General features: G+C 52.0%; 1 protein-coding gene across 4 annotated transcripts in view; it reads left to right on the plus strand.

Annotated features, from left to right (window-relative positions):
* LOC112265755 (SH2B adapter protein 2) overlaps nucleotides 1-18,251 on the plus strand; it is a 37,603-nt gene extending 19,352 nt beyond the window's left edge. Inside the window, exons 3-9 of one of the 4 annotated variants that reach the window (XM_042296472.1) lie at nucleotides 536-643; nucleotides 1,750-1,841; nucleotides 2,585-2,685; nucleotides 2,853-3,014; nucleotides 7,702-7,907; nucleotides 11,590-11,788; nucleotides 17,518-18,251. In XM_042296472.1, the coding sequence (XP_042152406.1) occupies nucleotides 536-643; nucleotides 1,750-1,841; nucleotides 2,585-2,685; nucleotides 2,853-3,014; nucleotides 7,702-7,907; nucleotides 11,590-11,788; nucleotides 17,518-17,915 (1,266 nt within the window). In that variant the 3' untranslated portion in view covers nucleotides 17,916-18,251. The remainder of the gene's footprint in view (nucleotides 1-535; nucleotides 644-1,749; nucleotides 1,842-2,584; nucleotides 2,686-2,852; nucleotides 3,015-7,701; nucleotides 7,908-11,589; nucleotides 11,789-17,517) is intronic. The other 3 variants (XM_042296475.1, XM_042296473.1, XM_042296474.1) reach the window with 3 other exon arrangements.
* The last annotated feature ends 3,405 nt before the right edge of the window (nucleotides 18,252-21,656 follow it).

A 21,656-nucleotide genomic window follows, 5' to 3' on the forward strand; every position in this document is an offset into this window, starting at 1 on the left:
CTCGGGACAGCTAGTCAGTCGTACAGGGAGATGAGCTGAGTGGAGGACTCAGGACAGCTAGTCAGTCGTACAGGGAGATGAGCTGAGTGGAGGACTCAGGACAGCTAGTCAGTCGTACAGGGAGATGAGCTGAGTGGAGGACTCAGGACAGCTAGTCAGTCGTACAGGGAGATGAGCTGAGTGGAGGACTCAGGACAGCTAGTCAGTCGTACAGGGAGATGAGCTGAGTGGAGGACTCAGGACAGCTAGTCAGTCGTACAGGGAGATGAGCTGAGTGGAGGACTCAGGACAGCTAGTCAGTCGTACAGGGAGATGAAGAACAGACTGATGATCCAGTCAGATCAACTGACAAGCCTCTACGACAACACACACACACACACACACACACACACACACACACACACACACAGAGAGTACATTTGAATTGAAATCTAAAAGGTGTGTGTGTGTGTGTGTGTGTGTGTGTGTGTGTGTGTGTATGCCTGTGTGTGTGTATGCCTGTGTGTGTGTATGCCTGTGTGTGTGTGTCCAACAGTCATCAAAGCCCAAGGTGAGCATCCCTCTGTCTGCCATCGTGGAGGTGAGGACCACCATGCCCCTGGAGATGCCTGACAGAGACAACACCTTCGTCCTGAAGGTAAGGGTAAGAAACCAGCACACGACACTCTTCTCCCTGTTCTGTTCTCTCACAATATTACCCTGTCTTCTCCCTGTTCTGTTCTCTCACAACACTACCCTGTCTTCTCCCTGTTCTGTTCTCTCACAACACTACCCTGTCTTCTCCCTGTTCTGTTCTCTCACAACACTACCCTGTCTTCTCCCTGTTCTGTTCTCTCACACACACTACCCTGTCTTCTCCCTGTTCTGTTCTCTCACAACACTACCCTGTCTTCTCCCTGTTCTGTTCTCTCACAACACTACCCTGTCTTCTCCCTGTTCTGTTCTCTCACAACACTACCCTGTCTTCTCCCTGTTCTGTTCTCTCACAACACTACCCTGTCTTCTCCCTGTTCTGTTCTCTCACAACACTACCCTGTCTTCTCCCTGTTCTACCTCTCACAACACTACCCTGTCTTCTCCCTGTTCTACCTCTCACAACACTACCCTGTCTTCTCCCTGTTCTACCTCTCACAACATTACCCTGTCTTCTCCCTGTTCTACCTCTCACAACATTACCCTGTCTTCTCCCTGTTCTACCTCTCACAACACTACCCTGTCTTCTCCCTGTTCTACCTCTCACAACACTACCCTGTCTTCTCCCTGTTCCCTCTCACAACACTACTACCCTGTCTTCTCCGTGTTCTACCTCTCACAACACTACCCTGTCTTCTCCCTGTTCTACCTCTCACAACACTACCCTGTCTTCTCTCTGTTCTGTTCTCTCACACTACCCTGTCTTCTCTCTGTTCTACCTCTCACAACACTACCCTGTCTTCTCTCTGTTCTACCTCTCACAACACTACCCTGTCTTCTCTCTGTTCTGTTCTCTCACACTACCCTGTCTTCTCTCTGTTCTACCTCTCAGCACACTACTTTATAGACATGAATACCTGACAAACCAAACTAACAGCTTGCTTCTCTTTCTTGCAGTCTGTGCAGAAGTCTCTCTGTCTCCCCTCTGGACTCCCACACTACCCTGTCTTCTCTCTGTCTCCCCTCTGGACTCCCACACTACCCTGTCTTCTCTCTGTCTCCCCTCTGGACTCCCACAGTAACTGTTCTGTGGTTTGGTGTGTTTTCTCTCCACAGGTGGAAAATGGAGGTGAATATATCCTGGAGACCATCGACTCGCTGCAGAAAAACTCCTGGGTGTCTGACATCCAGGACTGCATGGACCCTGGGTAAATGGAGAGATAAATATTTACTGTTCACTGAGGGGGGAGGGAGGGAGGGAACAGCACACAGCCATTAATCACCCTGTAAGAGTTTGACAGATCCCTCTCTCACACTGTGTTTTTCTGGTACAGTGAGTTTGTCTGTTCAGTCCAGGCATGTATTTAGACAGCCATAAACAGAGATACATTATGTGTGTGTCCCTGTACATTTACCTGTATGTGTGTGTGGGCTGTGTGTGTCCCTGTACATTTACCTGTATGTGTGTGTCCCTGTACATTTACCTGTATGTGTGTGTCCCTGTACATTTACCTGGATGTGTGTGTCCCTGTACATTTACCTGGATGTGTGTGTCCCTGTACATTTACCTGGATGTGTGTGTCCCTGTACATTTACCTGGATGTGTGTGTCCCTGTACATTTACCTGGATGTGTTGTCCCTGTACATTTACCTGGATGTGTGTGTCCCTGTACATTTACCTGGATGTGTGTGTCCCTGTACATTTACCTGGATGTGTGTGTGTGGGCTGTGTGTGTCCCTGTACATTTACCTGTGTGTGTGTGTGTGTGTGTGGGCTGTGTGTGCCCCTGTACATTTACCTGTATGTGTGTGGGCGCTGTGTGTGTCCCTGTACATTTACCTGGATGTGTGTGTGTGGGCTGTGTGTGTCCCTGTACATTTACCTGTGTGTGTGTGTGTGGGCTGTGTGTGTCCCTGTACATTTACCTGTGTGTCTGTGTGTGTGACACAGGGACAGTGGAGATGACATTGAGCTGGCGTCATGTCCCCACGGCCAGGCGTCTAAAGAGTTCTCCATGGTGGCCTCCTGCAGCTGTGAGCTTCTGTCAGAGGGTGAGACAAACACACACACGCGCACGGACACGCGCACGGACGGACACACACACAACCAAACCTCACACATTGCCTTTTGAGGGAAATGGATGTGCTGTCAATCTGGCTGCTGTGTAAGGTTGTCATGTATGTACAGTATCTTATAATGTTGTGTTTTTGTGTCCAAGGTGTTCATCGCACCCCTGAGAGATCCTGCGGCTCCGCAGCAGAACTGTATAGCGCCCCCTCTGTCCGCTGTAGAGAACTACCCTTCACCCAGCACCCTTCCCATGTCCCCCTGGAGCGCTTCCTCCAGTCCCCAGAGGCCCAGGGGAAAAGCCCCGCCACAGGTAAAGGGAACAGAATGGTGCTTGCAACGCGAGGATAGTGGGTTCAGTTCCCGTTGGTCCCCCTTAGGTAAACTGTCTCTTTGGATGAAATCAGGGGTGAAGGTAAGACAACAGCACAGACAGAAGGGGAAACCCAGACATGTCACAGGGGGGCTATAAAGCTGAAGCATCTGTTTTTAGAAGGCTTCCTCACCACCAAATATGGTAGTGAGAGGAAGTTCACTCACCACCAAATATGGTAGTGAGAGGAAGTTCACTCACCACCAAATATGGTAGTGAGAGGAAGTTTAGTGGGAGAGAGGATGGAACTCGGTGAAACTGGGCTGACATTTTCTCATCAACGAAACATCTGATCTCAATAAATGTTTCTGCTCCCAAAACTAGATTATTATTATTATTTATTTTTTTAGGAACACAGTGCACTATAGACTTGACACTTTGCAAGGTCGAATTGAGTTGAGTTTGTGCACACTTCACAGATGAGGTGTTCCCTAACGGAAATATGCAAATACATGCTAGCTCGTGCCAGTAGGATCTCGCTAGCTCGTGCCAGTAGGATCTCGCTAGCTCGCGCCAGTAGGATCCCGCCGGCTCGCGCCAGTAGGATCCCGCCGGCTCGCGCCAGTAGGATCCCGCCGGCTCGCGCCAGTAGGATCCCGCCGGCTCGCGCCAGTAGGATCCCGCCGGCTCTCGCCAGTAGGATCCCGCCGGCTCGTGCCAGTAGGATCCCGCCGGCTCTCGCCAGTAGGATCCCGCCGGCTCTCGCCAGTAGGATCCCGCCGGCTCTCGCCAGTAGGATCCCGCCGGCTCGCGCCAGTAGGATCCCGCCGGCTCGCGCCAGTAGGATCCCGCCGGCTCGCGCCAGTAGGATCCCGCCGGCTCGCGCCAGTAGGATCCCGCCGGCTCGCGCCAGTAGGATCCCGCTAGCTCGCGCCAGTAGGATCCCGCTAGCTCACTCCAGTAGGATCTCGCTAGCTCACTCCAGTAGGATCTCGCTAGCTCACTCCAGTAGGATCTCGCTAGCTCACTCCAGTAGGACCCCGCTAGCTCACTCCAGTAGGATCCCGCTAGCTCACTCCAGTAGGATCCCGCTAGCTCACTCCAGTAGGACCCCGCTAGCTCACTCCAGTAGGACCCCGCTAGCTCACTCCAGTAGGACCCCGCTAGCTCACTCCAGTAGGATCCCGCTAGCTCACTCCAGTAGGATCTCGCTAGCTCACTCCAGTAGGATCTCGCTAGCTCACTCCAGTAGGATCTCGCTAGCTCACTCCAGTAGGACCCCGCTAGCTCACTCCAGTAGGATCCCGCTAGCTCACTCCAGTAGGATCTCGCTAGCTCACTCCAGTAGGATCTCGCTAGCTCACTCCAGTAGATCTCGCTAGCTCACTCCAGTAGGACCCCGCTAGCTCACTCCAGTAGGATCTCGCTAGCTCACTCCAGTAGGACCCCGCTAGCTCACTCCAGTAGGACCCCGCTAGCTCACTCCAGTAGGATTTCGCTAGCTCACTCCAGTAGGATTTCGCTAGCTCACTCCAGTAGGATCTCGCTAGCTCACTCCAGTAGGATCTCGCTAGCTCACTCCAGTAGGATCTCGCTAGCTCGTGCTTGGCTCTGCCCGCCTGCTTGCTATGATTAATTTGCTCCCACTGTAAATGACACAGATGAACTATCTTGGGTTGGTCATAAATATGTTTGGTGGTTCGGTACAAAATAAATAGTGTGAGGGTACTCCGTACTGGTAAAACATGAGCCAATCACAATAATTACAACAACATGTCCAGAACTGTAGGCTATCGCCACTTTTTATCATTACCACATGTCAGAGGCATGACACACAAGCGAATGGACTTGTAACAGGTGGTGTAGTCTGCGCTCCAAAATGTGTTGTGGTTCGACGAGAACACGGACATTTATCCGAGGCAGAGATGAGCGGCCGACACTGAGAGGCGTGCAGCCAGCGGTAGACGCATACATTCTGGTCTAATGACATTCGTCAAATGTCATGACACTTTGTGATGTTTTGTGTAACAGATGTCTCGTTCCATTCATTCATGTTTGAAAAGTTAAATTACAACTAGCTCCATAGAGATCCTATCGATAGGGATTCTATGATTAGGCATGTAACACTGATGGCCCGTAACACTGATGGCCCGTAACACTGATGGCCCGTAACACTGATGGGTAACACTGATGGCCCGTAACACTGATGGCCCTTAACACTGATGGCCCGTAACACTGATGGCCCGTAACACTGATGGCCCGTAACACCGATGGCCCGTAACACCGATGGGTAACACCGATGGCCCGTAACACCGATGGCCCGTAACACCGATGGCCCGTAACACCGATGGCCCGTAACACCGATGGCCCGTAACACCGATGGCCCGTAACACCGATGGCCCGTAACACCGATGGCCCGTAACACTGAAGACATGTAACACCGATGGCCCGTAACACCGATGGCCCGTAACACGAAGGCCCGTAACACCGAAGGCCCGTAACACCGAAGGCCCGTAACACCGAAGGCCCGTAACACCGAAGGCCCGTAACACCGAAGGCCCGTAACACCGATGGCCCGTAACACCGATGGCCCGTAACACCGATGGCCCGTAACACCGATGGCCCGTAACACCGATGGCCCGTAACACCGATGGCCCGTAACACCGATGGCCCGTAACACCGATGGCCCGTAACACCGATGGCCCGTAACACTGATGGCCCGTAAGTGCGTGCACATATAGCAGGTAACCCTGGATACGTGTCTGCTAAATGCCATATCCTTATTTTACCCCGAGTGCACAAAACATTAGGAACACCTCTTTCCATGACAGACTGACCAGGTGAATCCAGGTGAAAGATATGATCCCTTATTGATGTAACTTGTTAAATCCACTTCAAATCAGTGTAGGTGAAGGGGAGAAGACGAGTTAAAGAAGGATTTTTAAGCCTTGACACAATTAGACATGGATTGTGTATGTGTGCTGTTCAGAGGGTGAATGGCCAAGACAAAAGATTGAAGTGCCTTTTTGATTGGGGTAGGGTAGTAGGTGCCAGGTGCACTGGTTTGAGTGTGTCAAGAACTGCAACGCTGCTGGGTTTTTATCACTGTTCTGTTTCCTCTGCATGTCAACAATGGTCCACCACCCAAAGGACATCCAGCCAACTTGACACAACTGTGGGAAGCATTGGAGTCAACATGGGCCAGCATCCCTGCGGAACTCTTTCGATACCTTGTAGAGTCAACATGGGCCAGCATCCCTGCGGAACTCTTTCGATACCTTGTAGAATCCACATGGGCCAGCATCCCTGCGGAACTCTTTCGATACCTTGTAGAGTCCACATGGGCCTGCTGAACTCTTTAGATACCTTGTAGAGTCCACATGGGCCTGCGGAACTCTTTAGATACCTTGTAGAGTCCACATGGGCCTGCGGAACTCTTTAGATACCTTGTAGAGTCCACATGGGCCTGCGGAACTCTTTAGATACCTTGTAGAGTCCACATGGGCCTGCGGAACTCTTTAGATACCTTGTAGAGTCCACATGGGCCTGCGGAACTCTTTAGATACCTTGTAGAGTCCACATGGGCCTGCGGAACTCTTTAGATACCTTGTAGAGTCCACATGGGCCTGCGGAACTCTTTAGATACCTTGTAGAGTCCACATGGGCCTGCGGAACTCTTTAGATACCTTGTAGAGTCCACATGGGCCTGCGGAACTCTTTAGATACCTTGTAGAGTCCACATGGGCTGCGGAACTCTTTAGATACCTTGTAGAGTCCACATGGGCCTGCGGAACTCTTTAGATACCTTGTAGAGTCCACATGGGCCTGCGGAACTCTTTAGATACCTTGTAGAGTCCACATGGGCCTGCGGAACTCTTTAGATACCTTGTAGAGTCCACATGGGCCTGCGGAACTCTTTAGATACCTTGTAGAGTCCACATGGGCCTGCGGAACTCTTTAGATACCTTGTAGAGTCCACATGGGCCTGCGGAACTCTTTAGATACCTTGTAGAGTCCACATGGGCCTGCGGAACTCTTTAGATACCTTGTAGAGTCCACATGGGCCTGCGGAACTCTTTAGATACCTTGTAGAGTCCACATGGGCCTGCGGAACTCTTTAGATACCTTGTAGAGTCCACATGGGCCTGCGGAACTCTTTAGATACCTTGTAGAGTCCACATGGGCCTGCGGAACTCTTTAGATACCTTGTAGAGTCCACATGGGCCTGCGGAACTCTTTAGATACCTTGTAGAGTCCACATGGGCCTGCGGAACTCTTTAGATACCTTGTAGAGTCCACATGGGCCTGCGGAACTCTTTAGATACCTTGTAGAGTCCACATGGGCCTGCGGAACTCTTTAGATACCTTGTAGAGTCCACATGGGCCTGCGGAACTCTTTAGATACCTTGTAGAGTCCACATGGGCCTGCGGAACTCTTTAGATACCTTGTAGAGTCCACATGGGCCTGCGGAACTCTTTAGATACCTTGTAGAGTCCACATGGGCCTGCGGAACTCTTTAGATACCTTGTAGAGTCCACATGGGCCTGCGGAACTCTTTAGATACCTTGTAGAGTCCACGCCCCGACAAATGGAGGCTGTTCTGAGGGCAAAAAGGGGTTGCAACTCAATATCAATAAGGTCTACCTTTTTATCATGTGATCTCTCATCTTTGTCTCCTCCCTTCAGGGGTTCTAGGTGACGGGGCGACTGAGGCGGAGGCAGACCCCAGCCTGGCGGAGTACCCATGGTTCCACGGGACATTGTCACGCGTGCGTGCTGCCCAACTGGTGCTGGCTGGCGGAGCTAGGAGCCACGGGCTGTTTGTGATTCGCCAAAGTGAGACGCGCCCGGGAGAGTACGTCCTCACCTTTAACTTCCAGGGCAAAGCTAAGGTGAGCCAATCACAGAAAGGGAAACACCAAGGTCAGCCATTTGCAGACAGGGCAAGGTCAGCCATTTGCAGACAGGGCAAGGTCAGCCATTTGCAGACAGGGAAAGGTCAGCCATTTGCAGACAGGGAAAGGTCAGCCATTTGCAGACAGGGAAAGGTCAGCCATTTGCAGACAGGGGCAAGGTCAGCCATTTGCAGACAGGGCAAGGTCAGCCATTTGCAGACAGGGAAAGGTCAGCCATTTGCAGACAGGGAAAGGTCAGCCATTTGCAGACAGGGAAAGGTCAGCCATTTGCAGACAGGGAAAGGTCAGCCATTTGCAGACAGGGAAAGGTCAGCCATTTGCAGACAGGGAAAGGTCAGCCATTTGCAGACAGGGAAAGGTCAGCCATTTGCAGACAGGGAAAGGTCAGCCATTTGCAGACAGGCAAAGGTCAGCCATTTGCAGACAGGCAAAGGTCAGCCATTTGCAGACAGGGAAAGGTCAGCCATTTGCAGACAGGGAAAGGTCAGCCATTTGCAGACAGGGAAAGGTCAGCCATTTGCAGACAGGCAAAGGTCAGCCATTTGCAGACAGGGAAAGGTCAGCCATTTGCAGACAGGCAAAGGTCAGCCATTTGCAGACAGGGAAAGGTCAGCCATTTGCAGACAGGCAAAGGTCAGCCATTTGCAGACAGGGAAAGGTCAGCCATTTGCAGACAGGGAAAGGTCAGCCATTTGCAGACAGGGAAAGGTCAGCCATTTGCAGACAGGGAAAGGTCAGCCATTTGCAGACAGGGAAAGGTCAGCCATTTGCAGACAGGGAAAGGTCAGCCATTTGCAGACAGGGAAAGGTCAGCCATTTGCAGACAGGGAAAGGTCAGCCATTTGCAGACAGGGAAAGGTCAGCCATTTGCAGACAGGGAAAGGTCAGCCATTTGCAGACAGGGAAAGGTCAGCCATTTGCAGACAGGGAAAGGTCAGCCATTTGCAGACAGGGAAAGGTCAGCCATTTGCAGACAGGGAAAGGTCAGACATTTGCAGACAGGGAAAGGTCAGACATTTGCAGACAGGGAAAGGTCAGACATTTGCAGACAGGGAAAGGTCAGCCAATCGCAGGCGGTTTACCTAAACCTCCTTCCCTTCACATGCACTGATCTTCAAACATAAGATGCCAACTGAAGGATTTGCTTTCAGGAAAAAGGACAGGTTGCTGACAGACTATTGAGAATGTCCTTGTTTAGCCCAGACTTAAGTACTGGTGTGGATATTATGGGCATGCACACTGTGTAGTGGGGTAGGCCAAATCCCAAATGGACCCCTACGCACTTCTGGAGATCTGAGAGGATTTGATTGGCAATATGGTGTAACTTCTACCTGCTTCCCTCCTCTTTACTCCTCACTCACCTCTCTCTTCACCTCTCTACTCCTCACTCACCTCTCTCTCTTCACCTCTCTACTCCTCACTCACCTCTCTCTCTTCACCTCTCTACTCCTCACTCACCTCTTCACCTCTCTACTCCTCACTCACCTCTCTTCACCTCTCTACTCCTCACTCACTTCTCTACTCCTCTTTACTCCTCACTCACCTCTCTCTTCACCTCTCTACTCCTCACTCACCTCTCTCTCTTCACCTCTCTACTCCTCACTCACCTCTCTCTCTTCACCTCTCTCTCTTTACCTCTCTACTCCTCACTCACCTCTTCACCTCTCTACTCCTCACTCACCTTTCTTCACCGCTCTACTCCTCACTCACTTCTCTACTCCTCACTCACCTCTCTCTTCACCTCTCTACTTCTCACTCACCTCTCCCTTCACCTCTCTACTCCTCTCTTCACCTCTCTCACCTCTCTTCTCCTCTCTACTCCTCTCTCACCTCTCTCTACTCCTCTCTTCACCTCTCTAACCTCACTACTCCTCTCTCACCTCTCTCTTCACCTCTCTACTCCTCACTCACTTCTCTACTCCTCTCTACTCCTCACTCACCTCTCTCTTCACCTCTCTACTCCTCACTCACCTCTCCCTTCACCTCTCTACTCCTCTCTTCACCTCTCTCACCTCTCTCTTCTCCTCTCTACTCCTCTCTCACCTCTCTCTACTCCTCTCTTCACCTCTCTAACCTCACTACTCCTCTCTCACCTCTCTCTTCACCTCTCTACTCCTCTCTCACCTCTCTACTCCTCACTCACCTCTCTCTTCCCCTCTTTACTCCTCTCTACTCCTCACTCACCTCTCTCCTCACCTCTACTCCTCTCTACTCCTCACTCACGTCTCTCCTCACCTCTCTACTCCTCTCTACTCCTCACTCACCTCTCCCTTCACCTCTCTACTCCTCTCTACTCCTCACTCACCTCTCTCCTCACCTCTCTACTCCTCACTCACCTCTCCCTTCACCTCTCTACTCCTCACTCACCTCTCCCTTCACCTCTCTACTCCTCACTCACCTCTCTCTTCACCTCTCTACTCCTCACTCACCTCTCCCTTCACCTCTCTACTCCTCACTCACCTCTCTCTACTCCTCTCTTCACCTCTCTAACCTCTCTACTCCTCTCTCACCTCTCTTCACCTCTCTACTCCTCTCTCACCTCTCCCTCACCTCTCTACTCACCTCTCTACTCCTCACTCACCTCTCCCTTCACCTCTCTACTCCTCTCTCACCTCTCTACTCCTCACTCACCTCTCTCTTCTTCCCTCTTTACTCCTCTCTACTCCTCACTCTCCTCTCCTCTCTACTCCTCTCTACTCCTCACTCACCTCTCCCTTCACCTCTCTACTCCTCACTCACCTCTCTCCTCACCTCTCTACTCCTCTCTACTCCTCACTCACCTCTCCCTTCACCTCTCTACTCCTCACTCACCTCTCTACTCCTCACTCACCTCTCCCTTCACCTCTCTACTCCTCACTCACCTCTCTCTTCACCTCTCTACTCCTCTCTACTCCTCACTCACCTCTCCCTTCACCTCTCTACTCCTCACTCAGCTCTCCCTTCACCTCTCTAATCCTCTCTACTCCTCACTCACCTCTCTCTACGTCTCTACTCCTCTCTACTCCTCACTCACCTCTCCCTTCACCTCTCTACTCCTCCCTTCACCTCTCTACTCCTCACTCACCTCTCTCTTCACCTCTCTACTCCCTCACTCACCCTCACCTCTCTCCTCACTCACCTCTCTCTTCACCTCTCTACTCCTCACTCACCTCTCTCTTCACCTCTCTTCCCCTCTTTACTCCTCTCTACTCCTCACTCAGCTCTCCCTTCACCTCTCTCTAATCCTCTCTACTCCTCTCCCTTCACCTCTCTCTCCTCACTCACCTCTCTACTCCTCCTCTCTACTCACCTCTCTCCTCACTCACCTCTCCCTTCACCTCTCTACTCCTCCTCCCTCACCTCTACTCCTCACTCACTCTCCTCTACTCCTCACTCACCTCTCTACTCCTCACTCACCTCTCTCTTCACCTCTCTACTCCTCTCACTCACCTCTCTCTTCACCTCTCTTCCCCTCTTTACTCCTCTCTACTCCTCACTCACCTCTCTCTTCCCCTCTCTCACCTCTCTACTCCTCTCTCTATTCTTCCCCTTCTACTTATTTTTAACCTCTTATTTTCCCTCTCTCTCTTACATTAATGTACAGGAGTGTTATAAGTGGAACTTTATATTACTCACAATTCCCCCCCGCTCCCCTTCTCCTCCTCTCTCTGCCCCCCAGCACCTGCGTCTGTCGGTGAATGGTAACGGTCAGTGTCATGTTCATCATCTGTGGTTCCACACCGTGTCAGATATGCTCAGGCACTTCCATGCCCACCCCATCCCTCTGGAGTCGGGGGGCTCCGCTGACATCACACTGCGTTCCTACGTACAAGTACAGGGTACCCCCACAGGTACGGCCAACACACACACCCCCACAGGTACGCCCAACACACACACCCCCACAGGTACGCCCAACACACACACCCCCACAGGTACGCCCAACACACACACCCACTAACACACACCCCCACACAGGTACCCCCACACACACACACCCCCACAGGTACGCCCAACCACACACCCCCCACAGGTACGCCTAACACACACACAACCCCCCACAGGTACGCCCAACACACACACCCCCACAGGTACGCCCAACACACACACCCCCACAGGTACGCCTAACACACACACCCCCACAGGTACGGCCAACACACACACCCCCACAGGTACGCCAACACACACACCCCCACAGGTACGGCTAACACACACACCCCCACAGGTACGCCCTACACACACACCCCCACAGGTACGCCAACACACACACCCCACACGCCCACACACACCCCCACAGGTACGCCCAACACACACACCCCACCCAACACACACCCCCACAGGTACCAACCCACCCCCCCACAGGTACGCCCAACACACACACACCCCCACAGGTACGCCCAACACACACACACCCCCACAGGTACGCCCAACACACACACCCCCACAGGTACGCCCTTCAACACACACACCCCCACAGGTACGCCCTAACACACACACCCCCACAGGTACGCCCACACACACACCCCCACAGGTACGCCCTAACACACACACACCCCCACAGGTACGCCCACACACAACACACCCCCACAGGTACGCCCAACACACACACCCCCACAGGTACGCCCAACACACACACCCCCACAGGTACGCCCAACACACACACCCCCACAGGTACGCCCACACACACACCCCCACAGGTACGCCCAACACACACACCCCCACAGGTACGCCCAACACACACACCCCCACAGGTACGCCCAACACACACACCCCCACAGGTACGCCCAACACACACACCCCCACAGGTACGCCCAACACACACACCCCCACAGGTACGCCCAACACACACACCCCCACAGGTACGGCCAACACACACACCAACACCCCACAGGTACGCCAACACACACACCCCACAGGTACGCCCTAACACAAAGGTCGCCACACACACACCCCCACAGGTACGGCCAAACCACACACACACCTCACAGAGGTACGGCCAAACCACACACACACCCCCCACAGGTACGGCCAAACCACACACACACCCCCTCACAGAGGTACGGCCAAACCACACACACACCCCCACAGAGGAACGGCCAAAACCACACACACACACCCCCCACAGAGGAACGGCCAAACCACACACACACCCCCCACAGGTACGGCCAAACCACACACACACACCCACAGGTACGGCCAAACCACACACACACCCCCACAGGTACGCCAAACCACACACACCACACACACACACCCCCCACAGGTGGCCAAACCACACACACACACCCGCCCACAGGTATGGCCAAACCACACACACACACCCGTCCACAGGTACGGCCAAACCACACACACACACCCGTCCACAGGTACGGCCAAACCACACACACACACCCGTCCACAGGTATGGCCAAACCACACACACACCTCTAAACATGAACAACAGGTTTATATACACTGCTCAAAAAAATAAAGGGAACACTTAAACAACACAATGTGACTCCAAGTCAATCACACTTCTGTGAAATCAAACTGTCCACTTAGGAAGCAACACTGATTGATAATACATTTCACATGCTGTTGTGCAAATGGAATAGACAACAGGTGGAAATTATAGGCAATTAGCAAGACTCTCCCAATAAAGGAGTGGTTCTGCAGGTGGGGACCACAGACCACTTCTCAGTTCCTATGCTTCCTGGCTGGCGATGCTTTCACTCTAGTGGTAGCATGAGACGGAGTCTACAACCCACACAAGTGGCTCAGGTAGTGCAGCTCATCCAGGATGGCACATCAATGCGAGCTTTGGCAAGAAGGTTTGCTGTGTCTGTCAGCGTAGTGTCCAGAGCATGGAGGCGCTACCAGGAGACAGGCCAGTACATCAGGAGACGTGGAGGAGGCCGTAGGAGGGCAACAACCCAGCAGCAGGACCGCTACCTCCGCCTTTGTGCAAGGAGGAGCAGGAGGAGCACTGCCAGAGCCCTGCAAAATGACCTCCAGCAGGCCATAAATGTGCATGTGTCTGCTCAAACGGTCAGAAACAGACTCCATGAGGTGCTTACAGCCCAACACCATGCAGGATGTTTGGCATTTGCCAGAGAACACCAAGATTGGCAAATTTGCCACTGGCGCCCTGTGCTCTTCACAGATGAAAGCAGGTTCACACTGATCACATGTGACAGACATGACAGAGTCTGGAGACGCTGTGGAGAACGTTCTGCTGCCTGCAACATCCTCCAGCATGACCTGTTTGGCGGTGGGTCAGTCATGGTGTGGGGTGGCATTTCTTTGGGGGGCCGCACAGCCCTCCATGTGCTCGCCAGAGATAGCCTGACTGCCATTAGGTACCGAGATGAGATCCTCAGACCCCTTGTGAGACCATATGCTGGTGTGGTTGGCCCTGGGTTCCTCCTAATGCAAGACAATGCTAGACCTCATGTGGCTGGAGTGTGTCAGCAGTTCCTGCAAGAGGAAGGCATTGATGCTATGGACTGGCCCGCCCGTTCCCCAGACCTGAATCCAATTGAGCACATCTGGGACATCATGTCTTGCTCCTGTTGCACCACAGACTGTCCAGGAGTTGGCGGATGCTTTAGTCCAGGTCTGGGAGGAGATCCCTCAGGAGACCATCCGCCACCTCATCAGGAACATGCCCAGGCGTTGTAGGGAGGTCATACAGGCACGTGGAGGCCACACACACTACTGAGCCTCATTTTGACTTGTTTTAAGGACATTACATCAAAGTTGGATCAGCCTGTAATGTGGTTTTCCACTTTAATTTTGAGTGTGACTCCAAATCCAGACCTCCATGTGTTGATACATTTGATTTCCATTGATCATTTGTCTGTTGATTTTGTTGTCAGCACATTCAACTATGTAAAGAAAAAAGTATTTAATAAGAATATTTCATTCATTCAGATCTAGGATGTGTTATTTTAGTGTTCCCTTTATTTTTTTGAGCAGAGTATATTGTAACGACCCTGGGTTTATAAGCGCGGAAATCTACTCTGCAGTTTGAGCTTTTACGGCACAGTGGATACCGCGCCAGACCTCGGAGTCGAGGGTTCGAGACCTGCTCCCTGCCTGACGTCTCGACCTGCTCCCTGCCTGATGTCTCGACCTGCTCCCTGCCTGACGTCTCGACCTGCTCCCCTGCCTGACCTGCTCCCTGCCTGATGTCTCGACCTGCTCCCTGCCTGACGTCTCGACCTGCTCCCTGCCTTACGTCTCGACCTGCTCCCTGCCTTACGTCTCGACCTGCTCCCTGCCTTACGTCTCGACCTGCTCCCTGCCTTACGTCTCGACCTGCTCCCTGCCTTACGTCTCGACCTGCTCCCTGCCTGACGTCTCGACCTGCTCCCTGCCTGACCTCTCGACCTGCTCCCTGCCTGACGTCTCGACCTGCTCCCTGCCTCGACCTGCTCCCTGCCTGACGTCTCACCTGCTCCTGCCTGATGCTCCCTGTCTGACCTCTCGACCTGCTCCCTGCCTGACCTGCTCCCTGCCTGATGTCTCGACCTGCTCCCTGCTTGACCTCTCGACCTGCTCCCTGCCTGACCTCTCAACCTGCTCCCTGCCTGACCTCTCGACCTGCTCCCTGCCTGACCTCTCGACCTGCTTCCCTGCCTGCTCCCTGCCTGACGTCTCGACCTGCTCCCTGCCTGACGTCTCGACCTGCTCCCTGCCTGACGTCTCGACCTGCTCCCTGCCTGACCTGCTCCCTGCCTGATGTCTCTCTGCTGTTTCATTACAATATATATACTCTAAAGCTCTCTTAACTGGTCCAATGTTGAGAACGTCCTTCTAGAAACAGTTTGTCATTTATGATCAGTTTGGACAGCCCCTGGGTAGCTTTGTCTGACTCATTTTTGTGTGATTTTGTTGTCAGCACATTCAACTATGTAAAGAAAAAAGTATTTAATAAGAATATTTCATTCATTCAGATCTAGGATGTGTTATTTTAGTGTTCCCTTTATTTTTTTGAGCAGAGTATATTGTAACGACCCTGGGTTTATAAGCGCGGAAATCTACTCTGTAGTTTGAGCTTTTACGGCACAGTGGATACCGCGCCAGACCTCGGAGTCGAGGGTTCGAGACCTGCTCCATGCCTGACGCTCGACCTGCTCCCTGCCTGACGTCTCGACCGACCTGCTCCCTGCCTGACGTCTCGACCTGCTCCCCCTGCCTGACGTCTCGACCTGCTCCCTGCCTGATGTCTCGACCTGCTCCCTGCCTGACCTGCTCCCTGCCTCGACCTGCTCCCTGCCTGACGTCTCGACCTGCTCCCTGTCTGACCTCTCGACCTGCTCCCTGCCTGACCTGCTCCCTGCCTGATGTCTCGACCTGCTCCCTGCCTGACCTGCTCCCTGCCTGATGTCTCGACCTGCTCCATGCTTGACCTCTCGACCTGCTCCCTGCCTGAACTCTCGACCTGCTCCCTGCCTGACCTCTCGACCTGCTCCCTGCCTGACCTCTCGACCTGCTCCCTGCCTGACCTCTCGACCTGCTCCCTGTCTGACCTCTCGACCTGCTCCCTGTCTGACCTCTCAACCTGCTCCCTGCCTGACCTGCTCCCTGCCTGATGTCTCGACCTGCTCCCTGCCTGACCTGCTCCCTGCCTGACGTCTCGACCTGCTCCCTGCCTCGACCTGCTCCCTGCCTGACGTCTCGACCTGCTCCCTGTCTGACCTCTCGACCTGCTCCCTGCCTGACCTGCTCCCTGCCTGATGTCTCGACCTGCTCCATGCTTGACCTCTCGACCTGCTCCCTGCCTGACCTCTCAACCTGCTCCCTGCCTGACCTCTCGACCTGCTTCCCTGCCTGCTCCCTGCCTGACGTCTCGACCTGCTCCCTGCCTGACGTCTCGACCTGCTCCCTGCCTGACGTCTCGACCTGCTCCCTGCCTGACCTGTTCCCTGCCTGATGTCTCTCTGCTGTTTCATTACAATATATATATACTCTAAAGCTCTCTTAACTGGTCCAATGTTGAGAACGTCCTTCTAGAAACAGTTTGTCATTTATGATCAGTTTGGACAGCCCCTGGGTAGCTCTGTCTGACCCTTGTTATTAAAGAGGTCAGTCTGACGTCTGGCTGGAAACAACAACATCGTTCGGGCCAGTGAATCGCTTGGGAAGAAGTCAGCAACCTTTCAGCGGGATGACCTCAGACTGATGTTTTCCTCAGTCTTAAAGGTTTTAACTAGATATTTTAACCAGTGACCAGCCCCCTGCCCCAACCCCCACCGCACCCCACCCACTCGCCTGGCAGGGGATGAATGCCCTCCTGTGCATAGGGAGAGACGGGGGAGAGAGAGGGGGGTGATTATACAACAGGCCCAGCCTCAGGCCCAAACACTCACAAAGAGACCCTCTGTTTCCCTCGGACACACACACACACTGAGTGGGTTGTTGGTCCAGCGTGTAAAAAGCGTAATTGATAGACGCTGTTCAGCCATGTTTTCATCAGTGGCACTACTGTTGTTGTCCCACCAAGAGAGGTGATGGTATAGAAGGTCGTCAACACTTTAACTTGTGTTTTATGTTTGGCCTTTTAATGAAAGATACTTCGATAAAATAAACTGTATCAGGCCTCTTTAACACTGCTCTTTTCTTACAGACAGATATCCCGTCTCTCTCTACTGCTCTCACACAGATGTGACCGTGCCTCAGCTCCCCACCCCACCCAGGGACCAAGGCTGCTGGACTGACCCAACCCTTCACCTCCCTGGGTTCTCGCTGCCGGCAGGGCCCCCCTCCGACACCCCGATATCATCCAGCTCCTCATCCTCGCCCATCGCCTTTCCTTCCCACTCCCGTGGTGAGCCAGGCAGCGGAGGAGGAGGAGGAGGAGGAGGAGGAGGAGGAGGAGGAGGAGGAGGAGGCGAGGGGCTGGTTAGCAGGAGCAACAGCTCAGAACGTCTGTTAGATCCCTCTAGTGGTGCCTCGGAGGACTACCAGGAGACAGACGGAACACGCAGGGCCAGAGCTGTGGAGAACCAGTACTCCTTCTACTGAGACTGGGCGCAACCAAACCTGGAGCTCTCAATGGTTGAGACACAGGACGTACAGGGATTTGGACTAAATAGGTGAAACGTCATGGATGCCTGGGGAGTGTGGATGGACATGGATCACTCATTATCTTGTTTATTTGCTTGTTAGTGTTCCAAGAGATGTCCTGTTTCTCCAATGTGTGTCTGTGTCCAGTTCACCCCTGGCTCTGTGGCCACACATCAGCTGACATTAAGGATATGAAGAAACAGATGATTTAGTCTTGAGTGTGAGGAGAGAGAGAGGGAGGGATGAATGGAGACAGTGGGATGGATGGAGGAGGAGAGAGATGGATAGATAGAGGGGGAGAGAGTGATGGATGGGAGGGAGAGGGTTGGGATGGATGGAGGAGAGAGGGATGGAAAGAGGGAGAGATGGGATGGAGGGAGAGGGAGAGAGATGGGATGGATGGAGGAGAGAGGGATGGAAAGATGGAGAGATGGGATGGAGGGAGAGAGATGGGATGAATGGAGAGATGGGATGGAGGGAGAGAGTGATGAGAGGGATGGAAGGAGAGTGAGAGAGAGACAGGGATGGTGGAGAGAGAGAGAGAGAGAGAGAGAGAGGAAGTGGCCCAGTGGAGGTTTTGATTCACTTCACCAGACCACTTCCTGTCTGCCCTACCCACAATTCCCTAGGAACAAAGCCTCTGTCACCGCCCTGCTAAGTAACCAGGGCTGAAGCTACCTACCTAAATGGTTTTCCTCCCCAGGCCCTCTTGGGCATATCCCTAATGTTTGTGAAGCTGCTTCTCGTCTGTCCCGGATATCCTCACTGTCCCCAAGGGGAGTTACAAGTTCAACCCGCTTTCTTTTCCTATAGCTTTGCCAAAATGAATGGTAACATCAGTAATAGTAATGGGTGTGTTAGTGTTATTTGAGATGTTCTCAGTGTACAGGCAAAAGGTCCTAGTGCTTGTCAGTTACACAGCGCTTTGATCATATGATGTGATCATTGGCAGTGATGACCTCAGGTCAAGGTGATAAATTATGCAGGGTTGGGGTCATTTCGATTCTTGTCAATTCAGAAAGTAAACCAAATTCCAATTCCACATTGTCCTCTTGAAAAGCAATAAAGAGAATTTGGAATCTCAGTGTACTTCCTGAATTGACTGGAATTTCAATGGAATTGACCCCAACCCTGAAAACATGATCCATATCTCCACCTTCCGGAACACAGCTCAGCATTCCCGCTCACGTCTCCACCTACCGGAACACAGCTCAGCATTCCAGCTCACATCTCCACCTACCGGAACACAACTCAGCATTCCTGCTCACATCTCCACCTACCGGAACACAACTCAGCATTCCCGCTCACATCTCCACCTACCGGAACACAGCTCAGCATTCCTGCTCACATCTCCACCTACCGGAACACAGCTCAGCATTCCAGCTCACATCTCCACCTACCGGAACACAGCTCAGCATTCCAGCTCACATCTCCACCTACCGGAACACAGCTCAGCATTCCAGCTCACATCTCCACCTACCGGAACACAGCTCAGCATTCCAGCTCCTTCCATACAGACACAAAGGTGCTGTACGATGGCAAGCACCTCCAAGACAACTGTTTGAAAGCCATGCAATAGTGATATGATCAGCTATATCAGAGGATTGTTCTGGCTGACCTCTATGGGTTTGACTAACCTCTTGTGATGTCCAGCCCCAAGCCTGATGTGTGATGTGCTACAGTTGTTTCCTTAACCTGGTCCTATACCGCCCCTTTGTGTGATGGTTTTCTGTCTGAGGTATCATATCATTTCCAGACACGTGAAGACTTGACTCATTTAAAAAAAATTGGTTTGGAACGTTCTAACGAACTGGTTGATTATGGAATTAGAATACAGGAAAACAAGCTGAAACAGGGGGACTTGGCGACCATAGTTTAGGGGACTTGGCGACCATAGTTTAGGGGACTTGGCGACCATAGTTTAGGGGACTTGGCGACCATAGTTTAGGGGACTTGGCGACCATAGTTTGGGGGACTTGATGACCGTAGTTTGGGAGACTTGGCGACCATAGTTTAGGGGACTTGGCGACCATAGTTTAGGGGACTTGGCAACCGTAGTTTAGGGGACTTGATGACCATAGTTTGGGAGACTTGGCGACCATAGTTTAGGGGACTTGATGACCATAGATTGGGGGACTTGGCGACCGTAGTTTAGGGGACTTGGCGACCGTAGTTTGGGGGACTTGACGACCGTAGTTTGGGGGACTTGGCGACCATAGATTGGGGGACTTGGCAACCATAGATTGGGGGACTTAGTGCCTCATACTGGCACTTCTGCATGGTGAAGTCTAGGGGGCAGGGGCCTACGGGAAGGACCTAGAACTGTACAGTAGTTCCTAGATGGTCATGCTAGGACAGAATCAGCAACAGGTTTGTATTAAAACAGCATTTTGTAATTAGTCCTGTCTAGCATAGGGCAACGGTCGTTGTCACCATAATGGCCATATCAGACTGACAAGAGGAGGGATGAGGGGAGGGGAGGGCGAAGGGCAGTTCATGGTAAATGTGCCAATTAAAATTGTATTTTTTTTTTTTTAAGAGTATTTATTCCTCAGCTGTTGTAAATGACATTTTCCTACCGAGTCTTATTGATGTCATTCTTCATTGTTCTCAGTGCAACCAGTGAGTCACAGCAGACGTGGTCACATATCAGAGGCTAGTGTCGGACCGGTGTCCTCTTCATCTTACTTAACATGTAGTGTTGATTTATGTTGTCTGGCTGAGTTTAAGAGTCTGTGCAATTTTGTACTGAGTGATGTACTTGACATAACTTTATATTTCTGTGAATAAAACTTGAACAAACTGTTATTATGAACATCATGTCTTCCGTTTCTAAGCCACACACAAGACATTTGATCAAGCACCAACCCCGATCACAACATATTGAATTGAACACTGCTCAGCACTTCATGAGAATAGGTTTGGTTTTACTGATGGACAACAGAGATCTCTAGTGGACAAAAGCTGTTCTTGCTGACTAGTCTCCTAGGTAGACAGGTTGCAGAGACTGACTGCAGAGGCAGAGACTCCTGCACCACCGCAGAGACTCCTGCACCACCGCAGAGGCAGAGACTCCTGCACCACCGCAGAGGCAGAGACTCCTGCACCACCGCAGAGGCAGAGACTCCTGCATTTGGAAAGTATTCAGACCCATTGATTTAAAAAAAAAAACATTTTCTTAAGTTATTATTATTTTTATCCCTCAATCTACAGTCGTGGCCAAAAGTTTTGAGAATGACAAATATACATTTTCTAAGTCTGCTGCTTCAGTGTCTTTAGATATTTTTGTCAGATGTTACTATGGAATACTGAAGTGTAATTACAAGCATTTCATAAGTGTCCAAGGCTTTTATTGACAATTACATGAAGTTTATAAAAAGAGTCAATATTTGCAGTGTTGACCCTTCTTTTTCAAGACCTCTGCAATCTGTCCTGGCATGCTGTCAATTAACTTCTGGGCCACATCCTGACTGATGGCAGCCCATTCTTGCATAATCAATGCTTGGAGTTTGTCAGAATTTGTGGGTTTTTGTTTGTCCACCCACCTCCTTGAGGATTGACCACAAGTTCTCAAGGGAATTAAGGTCTGGGGAGTTTCCTGGCCATGGACCCAAAATATCGATGTTTTGTTCCCTGAGGCACTTAGTTATCACTTTTGCCTTATGGCAAGGTGCTCCATCATACTGGAAAAGGCATTGT

This window comes from Oncorhynchus tshawytscha, linkage group LG13, assembly GCF_018296145.1.
Source record: "Oncorhynchus tshawytscha isolate Ot180627B linkage group LG13, Otsh_v2.0, whole genome shotgun sequence".
NCBI classification, from domain to species: Eukaryota; Metazoa; Chordata; class Actinopteri; order Salmoniformes; family Salmonidae; genus Oncorhynchus; species Oncorhynchus tshawytscha.